This window comes from Mirounga angustirostris, unplaced genomic scaffold (genome assembly GCF_029215605.1).
Source record: "Mirounga angustirostris isolate CCGP_5_RB_7025 unplaced genomic scaffold, mMirAng1.0.hap1 SCAF_2, whole genome shotgun sequence".
Classification (NCBI taxonomy): domain Eukaryota; kingdom Metazoa; phylum Chordata; class Mammalia; order Carnivora; family Phocidae; genus Mirounga; species Mirounga angustirostris.
In genome coordinates this window covers 20,848,007-20,860,773 of record NW_026991710.1, presented here as the reverse complement: position 1 = coordinate 20,860,773, position 12,767 = coordinate 20,848,007, and the positions used below count along the sequence as shown (strand labels likewise).

The following is a 12,767-nucleotide window of genomic DNA, read 5'->3' as shown; positions in this document are numbered from 1 at the left end:
GGTGGGTGCAGTTATATTTTTGATGGATTCTGCCTGACTGCCATCCACAGAGATCGCTTTCCCCAGCGGGACATAAGAGGCCAGTCCAACCGGGACAGAGTGTTACCGGACTTTCTGATCTCTGTGAACCTAGTAAGTTCAAACTGATCTCTTCAGTGGGGTTTCAACTTGCCTTTCTCTGACTATCAGTGGGAATTTACTTATTGATGAACTCTGTCGTTTGCTCATTTTTCTTGATTGCCAGCTTTGTTTCTAATTGACGGTCAGTGCTTTCAAATAGAAACACTGCTCCCTTTTCCAGAAACTTTCATTGATTCTTCACTGTCGGTAGAATCAAAGTCCGCATTCCTTGGGCTGGGGGATTCAATGTCCTTCAGAGCTAGGACCCTGCCTTTTTTTTTTTCCCAACCTCATATCCTCATGTCTTTTTGTGTCTTTACCCCTGTTCTGTTCTCTGGTCAAACCAATCTGCCCTCTCTCTAGTACATGTGTGTTGCCCCTGCTTAAGCTATTCACACCACTTGTATGGTCTTCCCTGTGCCTCTCTACCTAAAGAACTTCTCTTCCCCCCTCCCAGCCCAGCTGAAATATCATTCCTTCCATGAAGGCTATTCTAGACGACCCCCGGCAGAATGACCCTCACCTGGGACTGTACTCCTTTAGGACTTGCTTATAGTTTCACTGGAGCCCTCATCACATCCTGCCTGGTGTTACTGCTCTTTGTAAACACAATTCCCTGATGCCCAGCTTTGTGTCTCAGCCCCTTCTGCGTCTCCTACAACCCTCAGCCAGAAGTGAACAAAGGGGTCCTTACATCTTCCTTCTTTGGAAAACTGACCTTTTTCTTTAAACTTTAAAAAATATTCACAGTATAAAATTTACCATTTTCACCACTTCTAAGGGTACAGTTTAGGGATGTTAAGTACATTCATATTGTGGTAGAACCATCACCACATCCATCTCCAGAATTCTTTTCCTCTTGTAAAACTGCAACTCTGTGCCCGTTAAACAGTAAGTCCCCATGATCACCCCCCCCAACCCCGATCCCTGGCAACCACCATCCTCCCTTCTGTCTCTATGCATCTGACTGCTCCAGGTTCTTCATATAAGTAGAAGTTTATTCCTTGTGCCTGGCTTATTTCACTCAGCATAATGCCCTCAAAGTTCTTCCATCTTGTAGCATGCGTCAGACTTCCTTTTCTTTTTAAGGCTGAATAATATTCCCTTGTGTGTATATATCACATTTTGTGTATCCTTTTATTCATTGAGGTCATTTCTACCTCTTGACTATTGTGAATAATGCCGCTGTGAACATGGGTGTATGTCTATGAACGTATCTCTTCGAGTCCCTGTTTTCAACTATTTGGGGCTTATAGCCAGAAGTGGAATTGCTGGATCCTGTGGTAATTCTAGGTTTAATTTTTTGAGGAGATACTGTCCTGTTTCCTTCAGTGGCCACACCATTTTACATTCCCACCAGCAATGCACAAAGAGTCCAGTTCCTCTACCTCCTCTTCAACGCTTGTTATTTTTGTTTTGTTTTTGTTTTCGGATAATAGCCATGCTAATGGGTGTGAAGTGGTCCAAAGTAACCTTTTCGCTATTGTGTTTTGGATGCCTGAATCACAAAGTTATATTTAGAAGAACTCTTGTATCATATGCTGAAAACATTGTCTTGATCTCATGACCAACTTCCAAGATTTCTTCAGCAAGGAATGTCCATTTTAAGAGGTCTTCGTATTTAAAGAACTAGAGAAATAACACACACAGCTAAAATCTTTCTTGGCCCATGTAGCACCGTCCATGGTGAAAGAATCAGACGACACAGTCTGTTGTCCAAGCCTGCCTGTGTGTGACTTGGAGCAGTGGAAACCTCCTGCTGGTCCATCCGTCGTGTGCACTTGTCCTGGCTTGGAATTTACGGGAGAAAAAAGGGGCCAGGTTGGCGTCCCTGTCATGTCCCCTCTCGGGCGCACTTTGAACTCTTCCCCCACCCTTTGATTTGGCTGCATCTGATCGCCATTTGAAGTCAGGACAATGCTTTGTAAATGTCTGAGCCTGGCTCATCTCCTTTTCACGCTAAGGCAGGCTCACCGCTCCTGGATTTGTTGCGAACTAGCTCCTCCATTTGGAAACCAACTCTGGAATGATTGCCACGTAGCTTTGAAAGTCCCATTTTGATCAGCAGATGCTACTGAGTCTGGGGAGAGAGTTAAATGTGGCCTAATCTTCATTTGTGTGTGTGTGTTGGTTTTTCTCTAATTGTTGGGGAGTGGTTTTGCCATCTTTTATGTCCCACATTCAGTGCTTTCTGTAGATGGATTTTTTTTATCCCCGGAAAATGATTCACATATTTGTTAATGTGATGATTTTTAAACTTTCTGTCCTTCTTTTTTCCTTTCTTTTTTTTTTTTCCCCCCTCTTCAGAACATCATGCCGTCTTTGGGCAGGCAGACTTCCCTGACGACGTCGGTGACCCCCAAAGCTGAGCACAGCGTGGCTTACAAAGACTTTATTTATTTCACTGTCTTTGAAGGGAATGTCCGCAATGTTTCTGAAGTCTCGGTTGAGTATTTATGCTCTCAGCCTTGTGTTGTCAATCTGGAAGCCGTTGTTTCATCTGAGTTCAAAAGTAGCATCTCTGTGTACAAAAAGAGGTGGAAGAACGAGAAGCATCTTCACACCAGCAGGACACAAATAGTACATGTGAAATTTCCAAGCATCATGGTTTATAGAGATGATTATTTCATCAGACACTCCATTGCAGTATCCGCGGTGATACTACGCGCCTGGATTACTCACAAATACAGTGGCGCAGACTTGAATGTTAAATGGGAGGAAAATTTGCTACATGCTGTAGCGAAGAATTATACTCTGCTGAAGACGGTCCCACCTTTCGAACGCCCTTTCAAAGATCATCAAGTGTGCCTTGAGTGGAACATGGATTATATTTGGAACCTTCGAGCAAACAAGATTCCCCAGTGTCCTCTTGAAAGTGGTAGGTCATTTGCCTTGCAAGGAACCTGATGCTCATTTCTTCAGATAGCCTGTATCACGAGAGAATGACAGGAGAAGGTTCTTACTCTGGCAGTGGGGGAGGTGGGGAAAATGACGGGCACACCGAGCCTGTAGTTTAGGACTTTGGGGAGGTAGTGGGGGCGCGGGGAGTAAAAAGGTGAAGAGAGAAGAAATAGTAGGAGAGAATAGACTGCACCGGAGAGTCACAGAGATCATGGAGGGACCTGGAGGGGTTTGGGTCTGAAGTTGGAAAGGAGTGTTAATGCCACCGAAACAGACACGGGGAAAATCTTCCTCCCTCTCTCCCTTCCTGAGTCCTTCGAGTGTCAGTTACGTTTAAGTGGAGTGTTTTATCCAGGAGGGGGTGAGGACCTCAAGAGGAGACTTGCTGCGAAAGGTGGTATCACACAGTGGGTTTCAGCCCAGAGCCCCTGGGTTCAACTCCTGATTCTGCCACTTTCTGCCTATGTACTCTTGGAATTCTGGGAGCCTCGGTTTTCTTACCTGTAAAATGGGGATGATAAATAACAACTCCCTCAGAGCCGTGTTGTGAAAATTAAATGAGATGTAATTTGCTTAACGCATAATCAGCACTCGGCAAAAAATAGCCACGATGATGATAGAGCCCAAACTCTGCACCATATCCTAAAAGCCACATGGTTACAGCCTCCGAAGGACCCACACAGGAGGTCCCTGTGACCTTCTGTAAGCACTGGGGTTGGAGGTCTGTGGCTTGTGCACTCTTAGTTCTCTCCATTGGTATGAGGGGCACATTCCTATGTGGATGCTGAGCGCCTGCCAGCTCTTCTGGTCGTCCTGCAGTGGGGAGCTAACCTGGGCATGCTCCCAGGCACTCACCCGGAATCTGACAGTGTCTCCTCAGATGTAGCCCTGGGACCTGCTGCGACAGAATCACGCAGGGCTCTTGTTGTCAATGCAGATTCCCAGGCCCCGTCCATATCCTACTCAGTCAGGACCTGTGGAGTGCAGGGCCCTGAAATCAGCACTTCAAACACACTCCCATGACCCTGATGCATCTTAAAGCTCCAGACCTCCAGAGCAGCGGCAGAGCCGGTGGGATTTGGATCTAGGGTAACTGTGACCCAACCCCCATGGGCCTGTGACAGCAGACCCTTCCTCGGGGGGCGCCTGACCCCTCCTGGTCTTTAAGAGGACTGCTTTGGGGCAAGATGACTTAAGAACACTGAGAAAACAGTGGCGACGAATATTTCCTGAGACCACCCCAAAACAGCCTTGTATATGACGGACACTTCAAGGATCTGTTTAACCAGAGTGGTTTGAGTGGTCAGACGCCACTTGCCGTAGAACGAATACATGTGGCATTACAAAAAAAAACAAAAAACAAAAAACTCTTTATTTTGAAATAATTATAGATTTGCAAGAAGTTGCAAAGATGGGAGAGAGTCCTGTGTATCCTTCCCCCGGCTTCCCCCAAGTGGTGAGGTCTTTCATAACTGTAGCGCACTAGCAAGACCACAAAAGTGACGTTGACCTAGTACTGTTGAATTAGACGGCAGACCTTATTCAGAACTCACCAGTGTTTACATGCACTTTTGTGTGTGCGTAGGTCTATGCACTCTTATCCTGCGTTTGGTCTGAATAGCCTTGTGCTGTGGCTGGCTTGTGTGGGGCTTTAAATACAGAGCTGGAGAGGGAGGAGGCAGGTTCCTTTTCTGTGTGTATGTGAGTTGGGGGTAGGACGGGGTGGGCCGGTCGAGCTGCCTGCGTTCTGATGATCGGTGTGCATCCCTCTTCCAGGCAGAGCCCCATGCTAGCGTCTTTCTGGAATGCCTTCCACGGGGAGACCTAATTTATTAAGGAGAAGGAGGTATGAAGCACATAGAGCCAGTTTTGATTTGCCTTCGATTTTGTCAAGGCGTAATGATTCCATTTCATGTGTGGCAAATCACATATTTCTCACCGAAGAATGACTAAATTGCAAGCTGGAAGTTTTCAAATGAAGTTGTTTATGAACTGGCTGAGGGCTTAGGGTGCCCGCACATAGCCTTAGAACGTGAACTACCTCTCCTTGCTTTTGTTTTTCCTTCCCATATTCACTGAGCTTCAGAATAGCTCAGTGGGATTTTTTTTTCTCCCCACCTTCTTCCGAGCATTACTTTTGGGGTGAGAACCAAGCTAATAAAAGCATAATGCAGAGGAAAGCCTTTTCTAATCATTAAAGTCACCAAAAAATGGGGAGTGGGGTGGCTTTCTCTCAAAGCCAGCTCTGTTTGCGTGGCTGCGATGTGTTCACCAAAAGGGGGAACACTTCCTCTCCCTCTCTTTGAAAGAGGAATCAAAAGAGAGTGCGCAGCCGCCCCATGGAAAATGTCCACGACCTTTGCTCTTGACACGGCTGTGTGATGGAAGGGGGCCAGGCCTCTGGCTTGCTCTTAGCAGGGGCTTCTTTACTTGGCTCTTGATGAACAGGAGTCAAGTCACAACAACAAGCTGGCATAAGGGAGCCGAGGGGGCGCCTTTCATGCCCGGTCCCCTTGCAGTCTGCAGCCAGCACTGGTGTGGGGTGTGGGGGAACGTCTTCTGTGGCCAGTGCCTCATGTCCTACGAGGGCTCGATGTCTGAACTGAAGTACCCTCTAACTTGCTTTCATTTTCTTTTTCCTTTATAAAGAGAGAGAGAGAGCCCAAGTCCCCATGCACAGGGCTGTTCCGTGAGTATGGTTAGAGGGCCTCTCCACCAAAGCCTTAGCTTAGGCCCCCAAGGTGACGGCTGCGAGCACCCGGACATAGCCCTCCTGGACTGCTCCTCCTGCCTGTCCTCCCGGGAGAGGTCAGCGGGTCCCGTGGCCTCCATCTCCAGACGACGTTGCATATTCAGTCCTACTCCCCGCTTTGCCCTCATTCCCCACAGGGCAGCCGGTGCGGGCAGGCGGTTCCTCCCACTGCGGTGAGCACGAATGCCCCCCACGACCCTTCCCATGGCCTGTGCCAGGGGTCCCTGTCCTCTTCCTGTTCCTGTCCCCTATCCTGCCGCATCTCCTGCCATGCACCCCCTTGTCCACCGGCTCCAGCCACACGGGCCTGCCGGCTTCTCCTGGAGCCGACCAAGTTCATTCTCCCTTTGGGACGCTTACCTGACTGCCCCCTTCCCCTCCACGGCTTGCCGCCTTATGTCATGCCCAGTGCTAGTGTCATCTCAGGAGAGACGGCTTCCTCGCCCACTTTATCTCGGACGGCAGCCCCGCCCCTGCCACTCCCACCCCGTTGTCACTTGTCTTTGTTTTCCTGCACAGCCTCATCGTCCCCAGACGTTGTAATTAAATATGCGTCATTGCTTTTTTGCTGGATACGCGTGTCGCTGGGCCAGTACGCAAGCTCCATGCTGCCAGGGTCCTGCCTTATTCTGTGCGGTGGCCCCCACCACAGCCCCTAGCACCCAGCAGGCATGCAGTGACCGTTTGTGAATGGAGCGATGAATGCTCTTAGCCAAGGGGCGAGGACCTTTTTCTCACAGGCCTGTGTGCGACCATAATGCGGCGACATCCTCACGCAGCTGCTGCCACATTAGGGAGCACACAGGGGCAGGGGGTGGCTGCGTCCTTCCCGAGGCTCACACACACCGCAGCTGCCCGGGGAAGAGCCCAGCCGGGCTGTGTTGGTTGAGGATGCAGGCTCTTGGTCAGCGATTCTCCTTTGCCACCACACACGAGCCCACCTTTGCTCTGCCCTCGTAGTTTGAGTCTGGGATTCGCCATCCCCTGCCTTGACTGAATCAGTTCCTTTTACAGGGACTAGCCCTCCCCGCTGCCCACCTGTACCTGCTCCCCACTGCAACCCCACGTGGCAAAATCAGACCCATATTTTGGTAGCTGGCTCAAATTTCCACTCCTCCCCTGCCCACCCCCCCCGAAGCCCTTTCCTTCCCTTTCCTTTCCTTTTTCCTTTCCTTTCCTTTCCTTTCCTTCCTTTCCTTTCCTTTCCTTTTTCCTTTCCTTTCCTTTCCTTTCCTTTTTCCTTTCCTTTCCTTTCCTTTCCTTTCCTTTCCTTTCCTTCCTTCCTTTCCTTTCCTTCCTTCCTTTCCTTTCCTTTCCTTCCTTCCTTTCCTTTCCTTTCCTTTCCTTTCCTTTCCTTTCCTTCCTTCCTTGCTTCCTTTCCTTTTTCCTTTCCTTTCCTTCCCTTTTCCTTTCCTTCCCTTTTCCTTTCCTTTCCTTTCCTTTCTTTTTTCCTTTCCTTTCCTTTCCTTTCCTTCCTTCCTTTCCTTTTTCCTTTCCTTTCCTTTCTTTTCCTTTCCTTTCCTTTCCTTTCCTTTCCTTTCCTTTCCTTTCCTTTCCTTTCTCTTTTCCTTTCCTTTCTCTTTTCCTTTCCTTTCCTCTCCTTTCCTTTCCTTTCCTCTCCTTTCCTTTCCTTTCCTTCCTTCCTTTCCTTTCCTTTCCTTTCCTTCCCTCCTTTCCTTTCCTTCCCCTTTTCCTTCCCTTTCCTTTTTCCTTTCCTTTCCTTTCCTTTTTCCTTTCCTTTCCTTTCCTTTTTCCTTTCCTTTCCTTCCCTTTTTCCTTTCCTTTCCTTTCCTTTCCTTTCCTTTCCTTCCTTCCTTTCCTTTCCTTCCTTCCTTTCCTTTCCTTTTTCCTTTCCTTTCCTTTCCTTTCCTTTTTCCTTTCCTTTCCTTTCCTTTCCTTTCCTTTCCTTTCCTTTTTCCTTTCCTTCCTTTCCTTTCCTTCCTTCCTTTCCTTTCCTTTCCTTCCCTTTTTCCTTTCCTTTCCTTTCCTTTCCTTCCTTTCTTTCCTTTCCTTTTTCCTTTCCTTTCCTTTCCTTTCCTTTCCTTTCCTTTCCTTTCCTTTTTCCTTTCCTTTCCTTTCCTTTCTCTTTTCCTTTCCTTTCTCTTTTCCTTTCCTTTCCTCTCCTTTCCTTTCTTTCTTTCCTTTCTCATTCCCACAATCAGAAATTAACTCTCTACCTTCTGGCCTTCCCTAGCCCTCCATTGGTACCTGTCTCCCCATACAATGTGTATCATGTTCAAGTCAACTAAGCAAAGAACATTGAGCACCTACTATGTATCAATTTCTTTATTAAGTCTGGAGGCTAGAAGATGCAGACCTGGTCCCCTCTGTCTTAGGTGCTTAAGGGGGAGGGAAAAAACAGCTTCCAATAGTAACAGCTACTTTCTGTTACTGAGTACTCACTATGTGTTAGGCATTGTGCTAAGTGCTCTATGTATCTCATTTAATCTGCCCAGCATCTTACTGTCATATTTACAGAGGAGGAAACTGAATCAGAGACTTGTCTAAGGTCACGCGGTTCTTCATGATAGAGCTGAGATTTGAACCCAGGTAGTTTGGTTCCCAACATGTAACTATTAGCCTATACTGCTGAGGGATGTCATGAAGCTATGTATTTATTTATTTATTTATTTGACAGAGAGAGACACAGCGAAAGAGGGAACACAAGCGGGGGAGTGGGAGAGGGAGAAGCAGGCACCCCACGGAGCAGGGAGCCTGATGCAGGACTCGATCCCAGGACCCTGGGATCACGACCTGAGCCGAAGGCAGGCGCTTAACACCTGAGCCACCCAGGTGCCCCAAGAGCTTTGCTTTTTTCACAGAGGAGCTGACTTTTGAACAGAGAGTTGAAGGATGAGTAGAGTTCTCATAGTCAGAAAAGGAGTAGGGGGAAGGGCATCCAGGCAGAAGGGAAAGCATGAACCAGATCGTACAGAGAAGAAAATGGAGCCTCGTGGCAGAATGGCGATGAGCCTGCATCTCTCGGTGGGAGGGGTGGCAAATAGGTTTCATCTTGCTCGCCGGCTCAGCGGGCTTGGGGATGGCCACCTAGAGCATGGTGTTGAGAAGGATTCTGAGGCTGAGTCTGTGCCTAGTGAGAAAGAGTGGCGGGCGGATTGATTGCCAGTGTCCACCACAGGGTGGAAATACAGAGTAGCAGCTTCATGCTCTGTGTTTGTTCACCCAGGTAGAATCTCAGGTGTGAGTTGGATGATTCAGGAAATTAGACTGGAAAAGCGGGTTGGGGGCCACACTTTGAAGACTCTGAAGTGCCATGCTGAAGTGTATTAAACATTCTGGCCTGCTGTCCATCTATATGAACATTTTTCTGATCTTGCCGCTTACTTCAGAAACTGGGGAACATGGCAGCTTCCTTCTTTCCCACTCTCTTCCTTTCACCAAAAATCTGTTCTCATCTTCAGATCCAATGGATTAGAAGTATGATTTCTTATAACAAAATTCCATTACAACAAAGTCATGGAAGGGCTAAGTCAGATAGGGGAGCCAGGCTTTACCTGTCTCTGTGGAAATACCAGTTGATGCAGTGAGACTATTTAAGTTAATGACATGATGATACTGTTTATAACTATGAGAACTATATATTTGGCACTTTATTAAAAGAGAGAGAGATAGAGACTTAGTTCTTTTTTTCCCCTCCAGTTAATCATGGTGGTCTGAATTTCTCAGTAATAACACCAATTAATGCCTCGCATCTGCGTGGCCCTTTATGATTTTCAGAACACTTTTTCCATGCACATTGTCTCATTTAATCCTCGTAATAGTCCCATGGGAAAGAGTATTATTCTCATCCTTTCTTTTCAGGGGAGAAAAACCAAGGCTCAGCTTGTTTCACGGGAGTCCAAGCTTTGCTATGCCGCCTCTCTGAAATATGCTAATACAGCCCTAACCCAGGTTTTAAATTAGAAAGGAATACTCTTTTTTTAAGTTGAATTTTTACTGATGTGAATCATCCTGTTTTCCTCACCCACTGGACTTTGCCTCTTTGAAGCAGATTGAATAGCCGCAGAGGCCCAGGGCACGGAGGCCTCTGAATGTGGCTGGCCCCAGCTCCCGGCCTGCACGGGAGTGCTCAGACTTTGTTCTCTGCTTTTTTAGCCTAAAAAGGAATATATGTACCTGGTAAAAGAAATTCATATAGTGTAAAAGGGATTGGAGGAAGAGCAAGCTCCCACCCACCCTGTGTTCTTGTCCTTTTCCTAGAGGCAAACTCACTCACACTAGTTTCTTGTGTCTCTTTCCAGAAATGTTCTTTGCTCCTATAAGCTTTAAGTTGAGAGCCCCCCTCTTCACACACACATGGGAAGACACTACAAACTCTGTCCCGCACTCATTAACAATACGACAGAGATTTTTCTATAGCAGTGTATGCTACACGACCTCATTCTTTTCAGTAGCTGCTTAGCATACTGTTGCCGGACAGCCCATAATTTATTTCACCTGTCCCCTGCTGATGGTCATGCAGGTCATTTCTAGTCTTTTACTATTAGCAACAAGGTTTCACCAAACATCCCTGCACACGTATCTTTGTACACACCTACAAGTATGTTCACAGGATAAATTCCTGGGAGTGAAATTTATTTTATTCTTAGCACTCCTACTATTGAATATTCCACTAACTTCCTTACTCGCCCACTTCACTGCCTGGTATCCTTTGGGGAAGTTCTGACCTAAATCATACTTGCTAGAAAATTGAGTTTTAGTTCTCAGGCTTTGGTTTTAAAGAAAATGAAACACCCGAACACTCCTGCCTTTTAATGTCTTGCATTTGGAAACCACTGTTGAGTTACCTGCACTTTAGCTTTCCTTCTCCAGGTTGGAACATCTTAGCTTCTTTTCCTCCTGTTTTTATAGTCAGTTACTTTTTGCCTCAAGACTGTCTCTCCTCCACAAATGGGCTGAGGTCTCAGCTGCACCGTTGTGGTTGTGTTTGAAGCACGTCCCAAGTAGGGTTTTGTTACATGGATGTGGGACTGTGTCCAGAGCAGGTATCCATGTCAGGGCTCTGATCACTCTGCTGACCTGGAGAATGGGCTACATGACCGACCCCAGCCACCCTGCTCGGAGGTGATGTTCAAAGTACTTAACAACCAATATTAGACAGGGTCTCCTGGTCAGGCTCCGTAGGCGCTAGCCGTTGTACTGAAGCAGGATGGTCCAGGAGGCCCTTGCTGAGCCAAGCTCTACCCTGAAGGAGAGTCTGGATAGGTAGTGGGGGTGGGGTCCTGGAGGGTCAAGGCAGCACCCATCTCTTTGGGAAGACCTGTGAGATGTGATGTGGTTTAATAAGAAGTCCATCGGTTTATAGCGGGAGACCAGCTTTGAGTCATACCTGAATCTCTTATTAACCATGCAACCTTCGGTGAAACCCATTTTTCTTGTCTCCAAATGAAGGAGTTTTTGCCATACAAAATCTAATGCCTCTTCTTGCTATAAAATTTGAGGAAATAAAACAAGCAAAACAGTCAAGGTGGTGGGTTCTAAATCTGAACTGCCTTCCTGGTATTTTGTTTGTTGTAATGATGCCTTTTTCCTACCTAGCTTCTTCATTCAAGATCAGCCAGAGAAACGGATTTGGGGGAAGGGTCTGAAGGAAGAGAGACTGTGATCTGATTTGGGCAGCATAGGACGCATTACAGAACTGTGAAAAGAGTTGAGCAAGAGAGAGGCAGGTTCAGATCCTGACTTGGCCATACTGTGCCCATTTGTTTGTTCGTTCGTTCGTTCGTTCGTTCATTCATTCATTCATTCATTCCCTCAATATTTATGGAGCTTCTGTCAAGTGTTGGGCACTGTTATGGGCTCTAGGGATGGGGTAATGATTGAGGCAGTGTCCCTGTTCTCTTGGGACTTACATGCTAGAGGAAACTGGGCAAGTCTCTTAAGCACTTTGGACTTAAGTTTTCCAACCTGTAAATTTTTTCATGGAGAATGATACTGGTGGTGTTACCCCCCATTCTGGTGTCCACGACAGCCATCGCTAATCAAGCATGGTGCTCCAAGCAGCCACAATCACTTAATAGAAAACAAGCCTGTGTGTTATCCTGGGCTAGCTGAATTCTAACATCCTTTTCGGGCTCCGAAAGTTCATTCTTATTATTTCTAAGTAAATGGGAAGGCAATATTATACTGAAGGAAAAATTGCAGTAGAACTCCAAATCATAGAACTATTCAAGCTGCAGATTTTACAAGAAAGCCGCCATCGCTTTGGTTTTGTTGGGTACAAAAGGTATGTGTTTTTGTAAAATTTATTTTAGATCTTTTGGTCTTAGACTTTTTTTCCTTCCACATCTTTCGCTGCAAGTTCTCCAGCTCAACCCACTTTACTTTGATCCCTGGATAAAGGAGAGGCTCATCAGCATTGACTTTTAACTCCTTTCACTTTGGAAACCTCTTTATGAAGCCTCCTTTTACTGGAGTCAGGTTGGACAGAATCAAATCCTGCTCCTTTTGATAAATGTTTCTACTGCACACTAGGTAACTCAATAGCAATCACCAGCAGAAGGCCTCCTAGGGGGCTAACGTGGCCATCTGGTCTTTTATGTTCCACTCCACACAGTGGAAGCCAAACCAAGGTTGGGCCGACAGCAACCGCTTGGCGATTCTCTCCCTGGATTCCAAAGGCACCCCTGCAGTATTTCCATTTCCAGTCCCCCTACCCATCCCTATAATAGACCAGCAAGACTAGTGTCCCCAAATTGAGGTCAAGTTGTTAAGAAAAAAAAAAAGTTTGCATTGTTTCTGTTGGAATTGATAACTCTATCCTTCTGAGTCTTCAAATGCCTCTCTACCTCTCACCAAACAAGGAGATTTGTGGACACTGGGGACAATTTGGCTCTATATTATTTAATTCTATTAGATATACTGATAGGGGTCTGAGATTATGAACACTTTGCTCTTGTGATTTCTAAGTTTTAATGAACCAGAGGTACCTGTCTCTCTGTAATAAGATACTTCTCTCCATTGAGGAATGAGA

At 46.6% G+C, this 12,767-nt stretch overlaps 1 protein-coding gene across 4 annotated transcripts in view; it reads left to right on the top strand.

Moving 5' to 3' along the window:
- The window catches only part of SEL1L3 (SEL1L family member 3), a 110,748-nt gene that overhangs the window by 10,858 nt on the left and 87,123 nt on the right, over window positions 1-12,767 (top strand). For 3 of the 4 annotated variants that reach the window (XM_064584343.1, XM_045881369.3, XM_045881371.3), the window contains exon 2: window positions 2,428-2,998. In XM_064584343.1, coding sequence (XP_064440413.1) covers window positions 2,428-2,998 — 571 coding nt within the window. Of the gene's footprint in view, window positions 1-34; window positions 133-2,427; window positions 2,999-12,767 lie in introns of those variants that run through there. The other variant, XM_045881372.3, reaches the window with a different exon arrangement.